The sequence below is a fragment of the Gekko japonicus genome, unplaced genomic scaffold, assembly GCF_001447785.1.
Source record: "Gekko japonicus isolate JY-2015 unplaced genomic scaffold, Gekko_japonicus_V1.1 scaffold1565, whole genome shotgun sequence".
Lineage (NCBI taxonomy): Eukaryota > Metazoa > Chordata > Lepidosauria > Squamata > Gekkonidae > Gekko > Gekko japonicus.
The window spans coordinates 240,156-259,731 of NW_015163650.1; the positions used below are offsets into that span (position 1 = coordinate 240,156).

The 19,576-nt window shown below is 43.9% G+C and overlaps 1 protein-coding gene across 1 annotated transcript in view; it reads left to right on the plus strand.

Annotated features, from left to right (window-relative positions):
* The window catches only part of PRKD1 (protein kinase D1), a 200,013-nt gene that overhangs the window by 117,394 nt on the left and 63,043 nt on the right, over positions 1-19,576 (plus strand). Inside the window, exon 2 of the mRNA XM_015407677.1 lies at positions 2,342-2,480. Coding sequence (XP_015263163.1) covers positions 2,342-2,480 — 139 coding nt within the window. The remainder of the gene's footprint in view (positions 1-2,341; positions 2,481-19,576) is intronic.

Sequence of the window (19,576 nt, forward strand, 5' to 3'; positions counted from 1 at the left end):
AGCCAGTGCAGCTGGCACAGCACAGCCTGAATATGTGCGGTCTGTGGTGTTCCTGACAGGACCTGTGCCACTACATTCTGAACCAGTTGGAGTTTCCGGCTCAGTCTCAAGGGCAGGCCAGCATAAAGCAAGTTTCAGTATTCCAGTCTGGAGGTGACCGTTGCATGGATTACTGTGGCTAGGTCAGGGTGACACGGGACAGTTGCCTTGCCTGGTGCAGTTGGAATAACACCAGCTTGTAACTGGTCTACATTTTGAGTAATATTTGGAATGCATAAGAATTATACCATTTTATTTTATTGCCAAAGTCATATGAAGTCTGTAGTATTAGTATGTTTCCAGTGTGTTATAGGATGTGAAATTATTTTCAGTTTTCAGTGGGAAAGCGGAAAAAATAATGGGTAGGTATTGATCAAACTATTACAGCATTCCCATCCGTTTCACACCCACAGAGTTCAATTTGCAGTAACACCTTATCTGTTCTTGAGTTCTTCATCATCTAGTTGTTCAATCCCACAAATGACTTTGGCAATATGGATGAGGCGAAAGGGAACTGTTCGCACACAAAAAATTCAGTACTTCCCAAAAATGTAACACTGAAGTAACATATGGTGAGTTGCCTACAAAGGTGGTGACTTGGCAAAAGTAGATCACAGCCGTCCATTCATTGCTTACAGTATGTTGGCCTGGGCAGCTTGCTGTTCACATTGTCATTTAATTTTGAATTACTAATCCTATTGTGCAAAATTGATGTCTTATGCTGTCTGTTGTTGTTTGCATTGTGGTTCAGTTTTGTACTCCTAGTTGCATTGTTCATTTGATGATCTATATTCTATCATTATATTTTTGTGCTCTTTCTGCACTCTGTAATCCACCTTGAGTCATAGTGAGAAAAGGAGGCTATAAATAAGTTAAATAAATATGGTGTGTATTTCAGAAACTGCTGAACTATACATGTAAACTTACATTGCATAGCAAAAACCACACCTGTAATTGCAAACTCTCAAAAGTGTTTTCTGTTATTGATTGTAATATGCAAGACTGACTGCAGAATTTGATTTGCGTATGCAAATTCATTTTTGAACAAAAAAAATCATTTTTGAACAAAAAAAATCATTTTTGAACTATGGAAATCTAAGTTTATTATAAAAAAATCAGAAAACACAGTTATTATTATTATTATTTTATATGTATACTGCCTGTAGCCAAAGCTCTCTAGGCTGTTTACAAGTATGAAAACAATAAAATACAACAGATAAAATAATAAGATTTAAAAAATAATTTAAGATAACATGAAAAAACATTTGAAAAAATAGAACAAACCCAAAAAGACAACCGAAAGAAGAGTACCTGGCTAATCATATCAGGCCAATCCATGACCAGAGAAGTCTTTTAAAGGCCTCCACAAAAAGGACTGCCTTAACTTGGTGTGGAAAAGATGGCAAATTTGGCACCAGGCAAGCTACAGCAGAGAGGTTGTTCCAAATACCGGGCACCACCACTGAAAAGGCCCTCCCCCAAGTTGCCACCCTCAAAGCCTCTCGAGGGGTTGGCACCCGGAAGAAGGCCTCAGAGGTTGAGCGTAGTGTCTGGGTAGATTGGATTTGGGAGAGGTGCTCCAACAGTTATTATGGTCCCAAACCATGTAGGGCATTATAGGTTACAACCAGCACCTTGAATTGGAATGGAAGCATTCTGTTGGCCTGAATTCTTTGGAACTTTTCCACTAATAGTGGTGTTTTCTTCTGCTGTCATTTGCTTTGCATTGGGAGATGACTCCATGGTGGAAACACCACCATTAGCAGAAAACCCATCCAACCAATTGTAAAATGCAACCCTCTGATGTACATCTCTATTGTTTATACATATATAATCTGCTACATTACTCTGGTTTTTATTTTCTCATTACTTATGTTAGTTGAAACTAATTGTCCATTGTTTAGTTTACTATGTAAAGAAATATAATCTTTAAATAATAAATAAATGAACTAGATCTATTTCTGTTTTGATGATTATAAATGAATTGTTCAGCCCCCCAAACCACAGAAACCACACCACATGAATTCTCATCTTAGAAAGGTTTCAGTGTGAATAATCACATTTTTAATGTCTACCATATTAGTATATCTGTGTTTGCCAAACTGAGCTTCATATCTATAAATCAGTTTACAAATTATATCTATTAATGTACAAAAAGGGTCCTTGTTGTTACAATTTTCATTTCTTAACAGTAATCAAATAACATTTGCTTACTCATTTTGGACAGGATTTGAAGTAAAAAAATTGAAGATTTATATGTTGTATTATAATTAACCAAATTCTTAAAATTATCTATTTTCAGTTTCCTGAGTGTGGTTTCTACGGACTGTATGATAAGATCCTACTTTTTCGACATGACTCTGCTACTGAAAATATTCTCCAGCTTGTAAAGTCAGCTACTGATATCCAGGAAGGTGACCTAGTTGAAGTTGTTTTATCAGGTAACATTAATATTTTATGCCTTCTAATTTATATTTGATAATGGCTAACTATAATGTGGGTCTCAACAATAATCCAAGTTAATGGGGAAACAGTTCGGGCTCTGAAACCTGTTTCATGACCCCAACAGCAACCTGTCAGATCCATTTAGGAATATAATAATAAAAATTATGCTGGATTAGGCCACAGATCACATAGCTCAGAATCCTTTTCCCCCAACTGTAGCTAGCCAGAAGCTTCTTGAAGACACACACACTGGACACGAAAGCAACAGCCTAGCATGACAATCGACAGTCTCTCCCATAGTTATTTGGGAGGGAAGCTTTTTTCTCTCTCTGCTTTTCATGCCTCTCAGATACATCAGTACATAATCTGTGTAAAACATTAATGTGGTTGGTATGTGAAATAAACTGATACTTGTCTGAGTGAAACAAATGATCAGTGAAAAATAGAGGTGATCACAAATGACCCGAGATTAATTAATGCATGGTGCTCATAAAGTTTCAAATGAAATATGTGAAGTAAATAATAGCATGTTTTTATTTTTAGGTAAAGATATGGGGGGAGCAGGATTCAGGAAGATAACAATTTCAGTTTTCAGCATTTTATATTTCCATTTAACTAAATGAGAAGTCCAAAACGAAACACACTGTTGATAGTGATTTATGGAATCTAAACCTCTTTGAAATTCCATTAACTTGACCTGCATAAATGAAATCATAGTTGTTAGTTGTCCAAACTTAACTGCAATATTTAAGATCACATTCCCACTGAGTTACAGCATAAAGGTGGCCAATTGCCAGATGTATGCTAATAATCACAAACCTGAATCACATAGTTAACAAAGGCTCGCTCCAAGTCTTGCTGTAGTCAAACGTAAGGACATTTGTCCATTTTATTTTGAAAAGCAGATTGTTTCTGTGTCAATATGCTATCTACCCTTTCTTAATTTTGATATATTGATGAAAGTACATTTTTAAATTTGATGCATGCAAACCATACAGATTTTTTTTAAAAAAAATAGCTGTCAGTAGTTATGTCAGTAAACTGCCATTTGTATTCTGGGTATGCTCTGTGTAACCTGCCTGCTGTATGATGGGGGGGGGACTAGCCGTCATTTCTCTGTTCCCATCCTCCTAGTGTATTTTGCCATTTGTTTTGACTTTGGAATGTTTTGCTGCCTTTGTAGTTGATAAGACTGTGAGAACTATTGTTAGGGCCATTCCCAATCTGGCTGGTGTGAACCAAATGGCTGAATGCTGTCTCCTGCCTTGGTCTTCTCCCGCTCGAATTCCTGTTGAGCACGAATTGTGTTCATTGGCTAACCCTTTTTGTTGAACTTTCTGTATCTGTACATTCTTGGCTTTGAGTTTCATTCCTGACAATGACCATGAAAGTATATCAATAGTGACTTGTAATAAAGCAGTCTTATGAAACGTTGTGGACTGCATCTGCTCTATTGAACCTGACAAGTTATCGGGTATACATTTCATCTAATCAGAGTGGATTCCCCCCCTTGGTGACAGATGCCCCACCCCCCATGTGGCAGAAGTCCCGCCTCCCTAAGGGCCATGCTTCAAAGTGGTGGCAAGATGGCAACTGTGTCAGCCAGTTGGAATGGAGGAGACTATGCTAGGGGCTGTTAGCAGTGGTTTGTTGGGGAGAAGGAGACTGGTACAATGGCAGCCATTTGTGAGTGTGTGTACCTTGGGGTGGGGAGAGGCTAAAAAGAGGGAATGGTTGTGCTTGGTGTAGTTTCCAATGGGAGACAGTAAAGTAGAGAGAATTTCCAAGGGAAGCATGTGTGCATTTTGTTTTATTTTTTTTAAGTGTGCTGAAAAGTGTGTTTGGTGTAAGTTCAAGCCCCTGGAGATTTCAGACTTGCCGGCACTCTCATGCTGGAAGCTCAGACTGGCAAGAAAAGAAAAAAAGTTTCCCTCCCCTGCTTGAAAAAGGAGAGCTGAAATCACCATGCTTCCACCCAAGTCATTTTCCCTCTACACCCCCCCTCCCCCCTGAGAAAAGGAATGACTTTTGGTTCTAACGTGTCTCTAGTAACAGAAATGGACTGCCACACAACTTTGGCTGTTGAGCATATTTGCTAGACTGTGAAAACACCTAACTAAGTATTTTAGAAGTGCAGGAAAATGGGCGTATCAACACTCTTTTTCACCCCTTTGGGTTGTATTTGTGTATCTGCGACTTGGGGTGGGGGGAGGCTAAAAAGATAGAATGGTTGTGCTGCACACAGTTTCCTGCAATGAAGATGTACAAGATGGGTAGCTTTGTTAGTTTTTATGGTGCTGCTGGTCTCTTTTTCCTGTAATGTGTGCATGAAATGTAAAAAGAGTGATCAGTAATGTAATTAAATGCTGTTATTAAAAATGAAAGGTTTTGTATAAAAAGTAAAATAAAAAAACTGTTGTATTAAAACAACAAATTCAAAGTCCCTTTGTGTGTGCAGCATTCATTCCTTCATAAATTGGGCCCTTCCATGGCACAGCAGACCCAGCAGCAGCAGGCCAGCTGCAGAACAGTTCCTTCCTCTCCCATTTTAAAAACAACCACCCCACCCAAGCACAGCATGTTCATAGGCATGTTTAAATGTTGCTGCACACACCCCACCCGACAGAGGTTTTCCCAAAATTCCCCAAAAGTGCTCCTAGCATCTCCAAACCACTCCTGCTGCCCAGGGTTTTTTCAGGGAGGTTGGGGGTGCTCTACAGTGCACCTCTGGACAATGGCCTGCATTGCAGGGTTGGTGTTTTCATTCTTTATTCATTCTCATTTTATTTCATTAATATTTATTTCCTTATTTATAAAGGTGGGGTGTTTGCTGCTTTGGACACAGGTGGAGAAATGATGAGGGGGGGGGGATCTGGCAGACCTGGCTCACTCACAAAAACTTTCACCCAAATTGAATTGCCTTTTATTTCATACATACAGACGGGGAAGACTGAATTCTTTCACTGGCACAGAAGCTGAGTGGGGGGGAGGGGAAGTCTTGTGGTATGTGAGGCTCCTGATTAAAAAAACTTTAGTCTGTCACAGCCATTTAACAGCAGCCAGCTGTGACAGCTGGAGGATGATTTGTGGATTGGTTAACTGAGGGGATCAAAACTTCTCACCTCAAACAGAGACTGCTCATTGACTAGGAAGCTTTACCCTGCCTCCTTCCCTCCCTCCTTCCCTCCCTTCCATGAGCGTAGGCTGCTTTCTCTGTTGGGAATTCAGAAGGTTGCTGACCTCCCTCTAATACACATCTGTCCGTATAAACGTTGGCTTTTAACGGTGTTTTGTACTCAGAAGGCTATTCTCTGTTTTTGCACTCTTTATTTCTTTTGTAAAAAGGATGGAAACTGGGGATTCCCTGCTTGCATGCTTTAACATCGATTTTGGGGAACCAGAGGCTCTGGCATTCTCTCTGTTTTCTTGGTAAGTAAGCTTTAGAACACCTTGACACAGAGAGTCCTCCATCTTTCTGTGTTATACCTCTGAGGATGCCAGTCACAGCTGCTGGCGAAACGTCAGGTCCTACAATGCCAAACCATGGCCATACAGCCCAGAAAATCTACATCAGCTAATGAACTCCGGCCGTGAAAGCCTTTTTTAAAGGCTGTTTGCAAACTAACTATGCTTATGGGTTAAAACTGCTGCTGGCATGATGAATGCTTAAACTGTGCTTGCTGTCAAGTCACTTAGCAGGATCACACCACACACCAAGGCTTCTTAAGGAGATAAGTGTTTAATGATAGTCCATTACTAAGAACGGGTATACAGCTTGTGTCAGAATTGACCGGCAATATGATGGCCACTGACTTATAGTAAAATCAAATGCCCGCCCCCCCAAGCTAAGGCCAATGATTACATCTCGCGCGTGCGCGGTAAGCAAGCGGTCGCGCACCCAAACTCTTAAGATTCCCAGGCTGGGTAAGGCGGCAGCTGGAAGAGCAAGGTCAGTGCAGAGATAAGCAGCGTAAAGCCAGACAGGATGAGCTGGTGTGGTGAGGGAGATGCCCCCTCCACATTCCAACTTCATGACACTTGCATGTAAAAATCTGGTTGCTTTTGAAGGGACTCTGTGTGTGTGTGGGGGGGGTTCTCTCACTGTTTTCAAGCAGGGAGCTGGGAAAGTTTCCCCCCCTTCCTCCCTGCCTTTTGGTCTCTCTCCCATGGTTTCAACTGCTCTGTGTGTGTGTTTCAAGTTTTCCTCTCTTTCTTCCCTTGCTTCTAAGACTGCGGGCGATTTCGCACTAGAGCTGCCTTGCTGCGCAGCCACTGTTTGCCCTGACACAAACATGTCAATTTCACACCCGAAGCTGCAGGGCTGCATTTTGACTCGCGGCTTTGCCCAATTTCCTCCGCAGTTTCCTCGGCGGAGGAAATCGGGTGAAGCCGCGGGTCAAATGCAGCCCTGCAGCCTCGGGTGTGAAATTGACAAATAGTGTCGGGGCAAACGGTGGCTGCGCCACAAGGCAGCTCTAGTGCGAAATTGCCCTGCCTGTTTGCAGAAAAAGAAGGACCTCCCCCCAGGGATAATGCTTTTGCTCTGGGGGGCTTGCAAAGGACAGAGTGGAAATTGGCTGTCATCATAGAGTTGTGAGAATAAAATGAAGGAGAGGAAAATGGTGTGAGCTTTTTTTGGTTGCTTTTAAATTAAAATGGGAAAACGTTAATTTTCTTGTAGACATTCATTTTTAATATAGGGGTTACCTTTGTTAAAAAAAGGGAACTGCCAAATATCCATTACTTCCAAAGATTTCATATGCCTAATCTGAGAAATTTTACTGGGGTAAGGAACTTTTTAAAGCATGCCAGTCAGAATACATTTTTTAAAAGTTTGATTTGTTTCTTCACTTATACTTGGCCCTTTTTTGTTCAGAAAAAGAACAGTGAATCTAAAATAGTGTTCTATAAATTTGAACAGGCATTCATTTTGAGGTGATCTGTCTTCCCTGGCATGTAAAATTACAGTGTTCTTATGTAATAAAAAGTAGAAGGCTGGAGGAGTTCTTATAAGTTTGCTGTATCAGACATGAATATATTAAAACTTCTGTAATTTTGTTCAGGTTGACATTGTGCCTGCCAGCATAATCACATCAAAAGAAAGGGAAACTATTATAGCATGTTTTTTTACCTAAAATATTAAATTTTATAGAGAAATATGCAACCTAAGAAAATAAGGTCATCCAAATTTTTATCTTCTTTGTGGTCACACCTCTGAGATATAATGCACCTGTGCCGACCCCGATTAGTATAATGGAAAGCAAAAGGGATTTTCGTGCCAACTCCCCGGTCACGTGCCGGGCTCCACTGCACATGACTAGGGGGAGGACACGAGGATCCCGCCAGTTCTCTTCTGACCGCCGCGCTGGTAGGACCTCTATGCCTCGGTCGGTAAAGTTTGTTGGCTTCAGGTCTTTTTTTCTTCTTACCTCAATAGTTAGTTAAGGAAAGTTATTTGGTTAGTAAATTTTTTAGTTTGGATTATTTCCGCCTCTGCAGAAACACTCTTACCCCCTCCCCCTGGCCTATGGCCATGAGGTGGGGTTTCTTTAAACAGTGCTGGACTTGTGGGAGAAAAATTGCCCCCTCGGGCGGACACTTCCTTTGTCTCCTGTGCCTCAGGGAATCGCACCGTGTTGACTTTTGTTCCCACTGTTCCCACTGTTCCAAGTTCTCCAAGCAGACCAGGAAGAATCAGGCAGCAAGACTCTGTGTGGCACTGATGGAAGCAGCGCTGTCTCTAGTGGTGTCTTCATCTCAAGACATGTCCGGGCACACTTCAATGTTGATGCCCACATCAGAATCGGTGGCTGCTCTGTCTTCAACTTCAGCCCCAATCGACGCCAAAAAATCAGTGCCCAAGCGCCCGATTCAGACGCAACAGTCCGAAGCCCATATCCCTTCCAAGATCCGGAAGGAGGGCAAGGACATTCGACTCAGCAAGCATAAGAAGCACAAGAAAGGCTCTCTCGATAAAGCATCGAGTCCTCACCAAACTGAGACTGACACTCAGTCTAGAGCCGCTTCGCTTGCCTCTTTGAGTCGAGTGCAATCACAAGGTGCACTTCGATCGCCTTCGTTTCACCCCAACAAATCCATCGACTCCGATCAGGAGCTGGATTTGACTCAGATACCGTGATCTCCTGGTATTGAGAGCCCTCATCATGAATGAGGGACCCATCCTGTCATCCCCTCACCACCCTTCGGGCCCAACGATCGAGATTGATCTTTGATTCCACTCCAGACCCATCATGGGATCAGTGCCAGTGGCAATATTTGTATGGGGCTTATCCCTTCCCGAGATCAATGCCATGGCTTCCCCTATGCCCCCCTGTCAAGTGGGATCGCCAATCCGCATCCTCACGGATTTCCCGGTACCGAGGCCCTTCTTCGGCATCGAAATTCATTAAACCTCTGCCATCAAGACCACTCGCTAAAGGTTCCAGCCTCCAGTTGTCGGCACCGAAACACTTTCCAGAACTGACGGAGCTACTTCAGTCATCATTTTCTGAACCTTCAGACTGCTCCAGCTCTTCTGATTCCCAATCAGGCGAGGAGAGTCCACACCCACCATTGCAACCATCCCCACCACAACAGGTTGAGGACGATCTACCCATTTCCCCATCAAAGGATGTCAAATCTTACGGGGACTTTGTCAAACGTATGGCTGATAAATTGGCTTTGTCCACTACCCAGCTGCCACCGATTGTCACCGACTCCGTCTTCGACATTGTCCAGATGGACACCTCAGCATCAGTCACCCTCCCCATGACCTCGATCCTTCTAAAAACAGCCAAGGATCCCTGGTCTCATCCTTCTTCCATCCCGGTTTCCAATAAAAGACTGGATCACATGTACAAGATCCAGACGTCGGGAGTTGAATTCCTCTTCACCCATCCGAAGCCGAATTTATTAATCATGACCTCTTCAGCTAAAGACAAGAACAGCTACTCTACCCCTTCAGATAGAGAAGGAAGGAAGCTAGACACTTTTGGAAGAAAGTTTTACACCACAAGAGTTTGGGGATTAAGGCTGCTAATTATGCTGCCTGCATGGGGCGCTATCAGTTAGCCCTATGGGAACAAATGTCACAACTTCTCTGTGCTCTCCCGAATGACAGCAGTCATCAGGTTAAACGGATCCAGAAGGAAGGTATGCTTCTGGCTAAGCACCAACTTAATGTCTCCAAACACTTGCTGAACTTTGCAGCTAAGACCCTCATGTTGTCGGTCGTTTTACATCGGCATGCATGGCTACGCTCTTCGGCCTTACAGCCAGATACCACCAGCCTTGTTTGTCTCTTATGCTTTGCCTTCCCAAGGGAAGAAGCTGCGGTCCCAATGCCTATCCAAATGGGTTGTGGAGACTATTAAACTGTGCTACATGTTAGCAAAGAAGTCACTTCCGGGGTTGCTAAGGGCACATTCCACCCGGGCAGTGGCTGCATCCACAGCCTTCCTGTGAGGTGCATTGCTATAAGATATCTGCAATGCAGCAACCTGGGCCACTCCTCACACGTTTGTGAAGCACTACGCCCTTGATGTGCGCATTCACCAGCAGTAGGTCGGGCAGTGTTCCAGGCAGCGCAGAATTAGGACCTCGGCTCCCTCCTCCAGATAGGCGTGTACTGCTTGCTAGTCTCCCAGAGGTGTGATGCACAGAGACCACGAAGAAGATAAACAGGTTGCTTACCTGTAACTGATGATCTTTGAGTCGTCATCTGTGTATTCACACCACCCGCCCTCCTTCCCCTCTGCTTTCGGTCCTGTCCTTTCTTTGGAGACTGAGGGCAGTGGTCAGAAGGAACTGGTGGGATCCTCGTGCCCTCCCCCTACTCAAGCGTAGTGGAGCCCGTCACGTGACCGGGGAGCAGGCGCAAAAATCCCTTTTGCTTACCATTATACCGACTGGGGTCGGCGCAGGCACACTATATCCCAGAGGTGTGATGCACAGAGAGGTGTGAATGCACAGATGACCACTCGAAGATCATTAGTTACAAGTTAACAACCCGTTTTTCTTGAAGGTACATGGAAACCATTGCATATGGGTTTAGTAGTTCAGTTTCAGTTTTTACTATTTCTAACAAACTAGGCCTCCACCTGCCTAGTTTGCTAGAAATAGTAAAAAGTCTAATCATATTTGGTACACCCAGAATATGGCGTAAGAAAATAGCGGCAATACGATCCACTTCAGTATTGACTGCCAAAATCCAAATTGGAATCCCATATAAGAGCTGGTTAACAACCTTCACCTGAAAAATCTGCAGCTGGTACATACTGATTTCCAGTATGAAAATGGAACCGAGGACTGCAAGCAGTTGATTTCTTACGGTTGTAATGACTGCCTTCTTGTGAAAAGACCAATTAAGTTGATGGTGAAAGAGAAGGCCCAAATGTCTGAAGGATTTAACTTGTTCCACAGGTTTCCCATCTACCTTCCATGAACAGGTTTTCCAAGCCTTGGTAAATATCAGGATATTAGTTTTCTGAGTTAATAGACAAGTCATTCTTAGAACAGAAACCCGAAAAAGCTGAGAGCAGGCATAGGAGTCCAATCTTGGTAAAAAAATAAGGAACAGTGTCGTCTGCATACAGCAAAAGGGGAACTGGAAGCGGGTTCATCTTTGGCACATGGTCTTCAAATTTAGTTAGGTGTTCTGGCAAGTCAGACAAAAATAAATTGAAAAGAGCAGGAGCAAGGGGACATCCCTGTTTTACCCCTTTGGTGACAAAAATCTTTTTTAGTCAAAAGGCCTTTGTGATTTAAACGTACTTGACAGCTATTGGATGAATGGATTTTACGTATCAGGAACAGCAAGCACGGGTCCATTCCCATATTGGCTAGTTTAGTCCATAGAAGAGATCTGTTGATAGAATCAAATGCACCCTGCAAGTCTATAAAAGCTACATATAGTTTGCCTTATAAATGCAAGGAATATTTCTCTGCCAAAAAGGCAAGTGTGAGTGAATGATCAAGGGTAGAGTATCCAGGGCGAAAACCCACTTGTTCTTTACCTGGAAGACTATTATTAGACATCCAGTCAGATAGACAGTTCAGAAGATGCTTGGAGTACAATTTCCCTAATACTGAGAGTAAATTTATAGGGTGATAATTGGCGGGAATTTTTGGATTGCCTTTTTTAAAGACGAACTATCATGGAGGTTAGCCAGGAATCTGGAAATATCCCAAATTTATCAACTAGAGGGAACAAGTGAGCTAGCGGTTCAAAAAAGCAGGAATAGCATCTGGGCCTGGAGCCTTACCCAATTTCATAGAGGCTATAAATTCAAGAATTTCTTCTCTGGAGACCGGGGGCCCAACAAGTATATCAGAAGGGATTTGGAGATGGTTAGAAGAATCAGGCAGTACCAGGTCTGAAAACAAGTTGGAATAATAGTCCAGTCAGAAGCTGGGATTGGTGGAGAATGGACTGTGTTAAAGGAGAAGTTAACTTGTGAAACCATTGCCCAAAAATCTTTCGTATTTCTTGTGTGGGAAGCATGCAATAATCTGGACCAGTTCTTCAAGGCATGAGAATGGCTTTTATATATGGGTTATATATGGGTTATATATGGGTCAAAGAGAAAATGAGGTGGGTTCTTTTAACAATTTTCCCCCCTTTAGACAGGAAACTAGTCAGAGGTTATTGAGCTTTTCTACATAATTTCAAGAGGGACTTTTCGCCCAGTGATGGCAAATGTAATTGAGTTTTCTTTCAGTTCCTTTCTTATATCTGTCACACTAGATCATATGAAAGAACATTGCCTTAATTCCTTGTCTTGATGGTAGGTAGAAATACTGAATCAAACTAGGTGTAGATGTCTAATGAGCAAACTGATTTATAGAATGAGAACATGAAAGTGCAAAATAATAGACTTTCAGTGTTAGTGAGAGTGCTCTTTATTAGCTGCTTACATGAATTGCAATGCTATGATATGCAATTTACACCTGTTCAGTGCACAACCTACAAAGGCTGCATTCAGACATTTCTTTTGGCCACACTAAACCATAATTTGCTCAAAACTGGCTTGTTGCTGGCCTTTTTTGTGTGTCTTGGTTATCCAGAATTAGGCACAAATCCCTCCCCCAACCCCCCCACCACCACCAAACTGGACTCCAAGCCAGAAAGGTTTAGAATCAACTTGGGTGGTGGGAAGGAAAGCTGACTTTGATTACCTGGCTCATCTGCTTTTATACAACACAGATAACTGGAGTTAGTTTATAGCTAGGATTCTCTATGCCAGGTCAAAAGAGGCAGGGAGGAAAGACCAAGGTATATATGCAAGTCTGGCAACAAGCCAGGTTGGTCTACATTCCATCATTTTTTAAAAAATACTTTGTGTATGTGTTTTATGCGCTTGCCTGGAAATCATGGTTGACTTCTGGCAACCCCTACTTTTTCAGAGAGGCAGCTTGATTAGCCTGCCTCTGCATCCCATCTCTGGTATACCTTGGAGGTTGCCCTTCCAAGTACTTGCCGGAGTCGGCCCTGCTTAGCTTCCGAGATCTGACGAGATCAGGCTTGCCTGGGCTACCTAGGTCAGGGCTGTCTACATTCCATCTTAATGCTAGTCAGGGGTCATTTCGTAGAAAAACAGGTGCCGGAGCTCATTAGCATAACTTATTTGCATATGCCACACCACCTGATATCACCGGAAGTGTGTCAGAAGGCAACACCCACCACTCAGGCTCCATTGGACTGTTTTGGATTGCTAGCTATGGGGGAGGGGGATGTGCAGATCTGTCCTCGCAGAGGAGGGAGAGCTTGTACCTGAATAAAACTTGGTCTTAAAGGTGCCACTGGACTGTTTTGGGCCGGGGGGGGGCGTGGGGGGCTTTGCAACTTACCTGGCTGCTTCTTGCTCTGACTGAGGGCTGCTGGGATCAGGGGGCGGGGCTTGTTGCATGTGCCCGCCCCCTGGGCTCTTTACTGCCGGAGCTCCGCTCCTTTGCGCTCCTGCAGGAAATGACCCCTGATGCTAGTTCAAAAAGCAGTATGAATGCAGCCCTTGTAGTTCTCTCTTTACCTAATATACATTTTTTAAATGTCTAGATGTCTGAAAGTAAAGGTAAGCTATTATTTGATTTTTTAAAAAAGTTTCTTCCATGCATTCTGAAGTATGTAGTAGTTATTACTAGGGATGGGCACGAGCCAGCTCACAAAGTAAAGTTCGTCACTAATTTTAGCCATTTCATGGTTTGTGAAGTGATGTTCATAGAGTGACTGGCACAAACATTCCACAAACTTTTCATAAATATATTTTATTTTTTTTAGAAAACAGAATAATAGTACAGAGAGGATACAGAAACGGGGGGGGGGGAAAGGTTATTATACACAACTTTGACATATCACAGAGTCAAGGACAATAAGAACATAAGAGACGCCAATGTTGGATCAGGCCAAAGGCCCATCCAGTCCAACACTCTGTGTCACACAGTGGCCAGAAATACCAGTGCTATCAGGAGGTCCACCAGACAATCATATTTAACAGAATGTATGGAACAGAAAATGCTTCTCTCCAACAATCCCCTTCATTATAATTATTAAGATATTAATTGTAAACTTCAACAGTCCTTCTTTTGGAATATATTTATATTCAACATTTTAAGTTTCAAACTTCATAGTTACATCTGTTTTGCAACTACATCATTGATTTCTCCATTATTACAATGAGCTGCATACTCATTATTAATTTTTGCAGGTATCTTATATATATATTTCCCTTATGTATTGGCCATTTCCAGCTCTTCCATTGCCTGTGCAGTGCACTCCATCAACCATTGGCCCATCAACTGCCATTCAAAAGTACACACATGCCATTGGCCGGGTGCTGGATCCGCTACTCTCCCCCGCCCACTGCCAGCCTGGAGACTCTTCCCTCACAGAATAAACTGCCAAACGGCTGTCTCTCCTGATGAAGTCACTTCTCCTGCTTGGCTCCCGTGGGACTAACTTTTCCCTCAGTGGCTGTTGCTAGTTCCGTCAGTAAAAAGGCAAAGGCAGGAGGCGCGTTCCAGGCCTTTGTGAGGAACTCATTGGGGCCAGTCCTGACTAGGGTTGCCAGCTCCAGGTTGGGAAATTCCTGGAAATTCTGTGGTGGAGTCTATGGAAGCCAGAGTTTTGGGAGTGGAGAAACCTCAGCTGAATACAATGCCATATAGCCCACCTTCCAAAGCAGTTATTTTCTCGGGGGGGGGGGATCTGTTGTCTGAAGTTCAATTGTGATACCCGGTGATCTTCAGGCTCCACCTGGAGGTTGACTACCCTAGGCGTAGCAGTTAGCGCTTCAGAGCAGGATCTGCCAGACCCAGGTTCTAGCTGTGGAAGTTGAGTGGGTGATTTCAGACCAGTCACAGACTTTCAGCCTAACCTACCTCACAGGGTTGTTGTGCAGATCAAAAGGAGGAGAGGAGAATGATGTAAGCTGCTTTGGTCTCCACTGAGGAGCAAGACTGTACTTTTCCTCCTGGGGAACCATTGCTGCCAGTCTCCAGGTGAGGGCTGGAGATCACTCAGAATTAAAACTGCTCTCCTGATGGCAGAGATCAGCTCTCCTGGAACAAATGGCTGCTTTGCAGGGTAGACTCTGTGTCATTATACTCTGCCGAGGTCGCTACCCTCCTGCTTGGGTCTCCACTGGGGAGAAAGACCATAGTTTTTCTAGGTAGAGGCTGCAGGTGTGCGGGGGGGATGGAAACCTGAAGTCAGAGGGGCAGATAACAGTATGTCGATCATTGGCTGGGAAGGAAACAGGGTTGCCACCTCCGAGTTGGGAAATTCCTGAAGATTTGAGGGGTGGATCCTGGAGAGAGTGGGGTTTGAGGAGGGGTGGGATTTCAGACATGTACAAAGCCATAGACTTCACCCTCCAAACCAGCCATTTCCTCCTGGGGAACCACTGTTGCTAATCTCCAGGGGATGTCTGGAGAGCACTCAGAATTACAACTAATCTTCAGATGGCAGAGATCAGTTTCTCTGGAGAAAATGGTAAGCTCTGTGTCATTTTACCCTGCTGAGGTCACCACAGCAAATTGACGCTAAGTGCCCAAGGCCAGGGCACCCACCCAGAGCCTCTTTCTAGAGTTTGCTGTATTTATTTCCACAATGGGCCTTATTCCTAGTATAATAAATTTCATAATAAGGAAATTAGGAAAAAATGCTCCCAAGATCTGTTTCCTTACACACATTTATATTCAAGATCTTACATTTAAAACAGAGGCATATTCTACTTCTATCTCATTGACATACATTCGTATATAATGCTTCAAACGGCTTCTCATTCTAAATTTGTCTCCTGCTTGCATAGTTCTCATAGTACACACTCCATGTCTCCTCACATTTCATAACTGACCTGTTTTTCAAATAGGTTGTTAATTTTGCCATTACTGCATATTCAGCAAGTTTGTTTTCCCAATCTTCTAAGCATGGATAGACTTCTAGTTTCCATTTTGCTGTGTAGATAATTCTAGCCACTGTCACTATGTATTTGAATATCTCTTCTAAAATTTTGGTAATTTGTTAGGCAGTACACCTAGTAGCATGTTTTTAGATTCCATTCCATTCCAGAGTTTCTTCCAATATCTTTTTGCTTTTTCACAAGTCCACCACATATGAAAAAAGGTTCCATCTATATCTTGACATTTTCTAGCATTTTCCTTTGTAGTTTTTATTGGCTTTCTTGATGTCCTTTAGAGTTATATACCATCTGAAAAACATTTTATACCAATTTTCTTTTAATCTCTGTCAGGCTATAAATTTGATATCTTTTCCCTATAATCATTCCCATTGTTCCATACATATCTGTTCTTTTTAATTTTGCATCCATTTAACCGTGCATTGTTTTCACTTGTTCAGCTTTTTCTAACTGGAGTAAGATCTTCTATATCTGTCATAGTAAATGCTCTTTTTGTTTTATAATCAGCTGTTCAAATTCAGTCACATCTCTTAGCACTCTGCCTTCAGTGTCCATGATCTTTAATCTTGAAGCTGATTGATAATATAACAGCCATTCTATGTTTATACCTTCATCTCTGGTATCTTGCCATAACTTGATTTTCCCCTGAGCATTTATCATTGTGCTATATGTTATAAAATCATTTTTATTTCTTGTGTTCTTATCATGGTATACTCATATTGGGAACATAAAAAGAGAGTTTGGAGGGCTCAATAAGTTCTGACGTGCAAACCATATTTTCAAAATTCCATGTCTGATGATGTGACTTATTTCTTTTGTTAGAATCTTTTTTAGTCATTTTTTTAACTATAGGTAATTGTGTAAGCCTTCATTAAGGTATGCTGATTCTAATTTTACTGTTCTTTGTCTTGGGTTTTTAATCCAGTCCAAGTTGCCATCTTTCCTGGAAAAACATTCCACAAATTTTGATACTGTTCATGGTGATTAGTGGCAGTTCGAGAATGGATAAATTTCCAGACAGACTGTCTTTGCTCAGTTAAATGGTTTACAAAACTTCACAGCAACAGGGAATTGGAATTCTCCAAACTTGGAAACACCAATAGGAGCCCTCCAAAGCTTAACAGGTACAGCTTTCTGCCAATAACAGAGTTCCCATTCTGCTCTGTGGGATCAGAATGCCATATATCAGTTCAGCTCTGTAGCCTCTCTTCTGTTGGCACTTAGACAGAGAATTTATTAAAAGCAGAGCACATTCATCATTTATTTCTGACTGAGAATACCTCTCCCTTGCTGGGGTTTGGGTGTTAGGTGAACTCAGGACTCCGAGCAGAGGGGCTTAGCTACTGAGTGCCTTGGCTGAGTAAGGACCCACATTTTATACCCTCCTGATTGTGAACTTCTCTCCCCTGCTGGGGTTTGGGTGTTAGGTTGACTCAGGGCTCATGGCCATGCAAGATAAGCCAGGCCAGATGACAGCCTTGTGTGACAGTACTCCAGGGGACTGGTGTCAGTGTCCTCAGGGGACTTGCCAAGGTACTCTCTTACCATCACCTTTGCTGAATCCTCTGCCATTGCATGACTGGCATCCCTGCCATTGCTGACCTCCCAGCTCACTACTGACAACCAGTAATGGGGCTTCTCCCTGGTTGGGCTTTTTGAGGCAGAGGTGCTGGGTTGCGGCTCCCCCTCCCTCTCCCCAGCCTCTTCCACCTGCTGTTCCCTTTGGCCACATCTGTTGGCCTGTATCCATCACACTTCTTTGCAGAATTCACATTTCCATTGCAAGAACTCTGCATTCAGGAGAGCAATGCTGCCTTTTATCCAGGGGTCACAGATACAGGTTAGCTTTCACTCCCCTTTATTGCAGAGATGATTCACCCTGGTGGTGATACCCACCTGCAACCTCTCTGCCAACACCCTGACCCATGTGAGAACAGCCGGCTCCAGTGCAGAGGTCAACAGTTGATCCAGCCCTCAAATCAGTGGGATGACTTGCCCCAGGCTGGCTGTTTGGGTGCAAAGCACATCAGTGGTGTTCTGGAAGGGCTTGAGGACACATACCATTTGGGAGAGGGTCAACCAGTTGTTGGAGCTGATGCTGATCTCCTCTTTGGCAGTCTTCTGCTCCACCAAATGTGCAATCATGGTATAGGTGCACTTTCTCATCCCCCTCCCCCTGCCTCTCATGCAGCAGACGGGCAGACTTGATTCTGTGTGAGAAATGGGTGGTCAGGCGCTGGCAGCAAGGACCATATCTTGAGTGCACCAGGCAGACAACGCCCTTAAGGTGCACACCCTTCACCTCTGCCAGCATGTTGGCACCCATGTCTGTGACCATGTAGCCATGGACAATGTTGCTGCTACCCATCCACACCCTCAGGCTTCTCTGTATCACACAGTGTCATGCCCACCATTCCGCCCGACCCAGTGGACCCTGATCCTGGGGACTCTGCACCCTCCACATCCAAGGAAGAGCTCCCTGCACCCCTGGACGTACGTTTTGCAGAGGATGAACACTGACTGCCAGAAGGCTTCACACCTGGAGCTGCTCCTGCAGAGCCGAGCACGAGCTTCACACCCCCTGATTCCACTCCACCTGTAGCTCGTTTACGAGACCAAAGGAGATGGGATTTGACAACCCAGCACAGCGAAGCACGCATGTGTGGGAGGCGTCCTCTGAGTCCAAAGTATTAATTGGAGACAGGACTCTGTATTCAGCCAGCAATTAAGAACACAGGGAACGGGCTTTTAAGGAAGCCCTCTTCACTACCTACCTCGTGCTGGCAACTGATCGCATGATTACATTGCGGCACCTCGGACCTTGCATCTGGTTTTCCTGACTCTCTGTTTGAATCTCTTGGCTATTGACTACAGACTACGTGACATCGTCTTCTGGCTCCTTGACCCCGGAATTTGTAATCGAACTCTGGACAACGGCTTGGCTTTACTCCTCTGACTGCAAAGCTCCAGTAACCTGATATCCTGGACTGTGTTTTGTTTCTCTGCCTCTCTGGTGCCCTAACCTTTGCCTGTGTTTATTGGATACTCTGTGCCTTGCCCAGTCCGCCCGCCAGGGCATTCGTGACACACAGCAGTGATGTTTTTGTGCCATGTGGTCTGCATCTACCCCTGGCACATGGAACAGAACCACTTTGTAGCCTGGTGGCAGAACTGTGCACTCCTGGGGCATGGACTGTGCCCCAACAGTCCTGCTGGCTGCTGCAGAGGTCTGCTGTGAAATGCACGGTTACAACTTGCGCTTTGGAGACCTGAGCCTTGACCATTGCCACTGCAGCTGGTGAAGGGCTATGTCCTCCATGAGGGAGAAGGGTTGGCCATCCACAGCAATCATCTCACTGACGAGGCGAGTGACAGCTTCCTGGGCCCTCCACACAGACCTTTTGATCTCCCCATGGCATCCTGAGTATGGGCCAGTTTGGTGTAGTGGCTAAGTGCGCGAAATCTAATCTGGGAGAACTGGGTTTGATTCCCCACTCCTCCACTTGCACCTGGCTGGATGACCTTGGGCAAGCCGTAGCTCTGATAAGAGCTGTTCTTGAAAAAGATCAGTTTCAGTCAAGAGCTCTCTCAGCCCCACCTACCTCACAGGATGCCTGTTATGGGGAGGGGAAGGGAAAGGAGTTTGTAAGCCGCTCTGAGACACCTTTGGGTAGTGA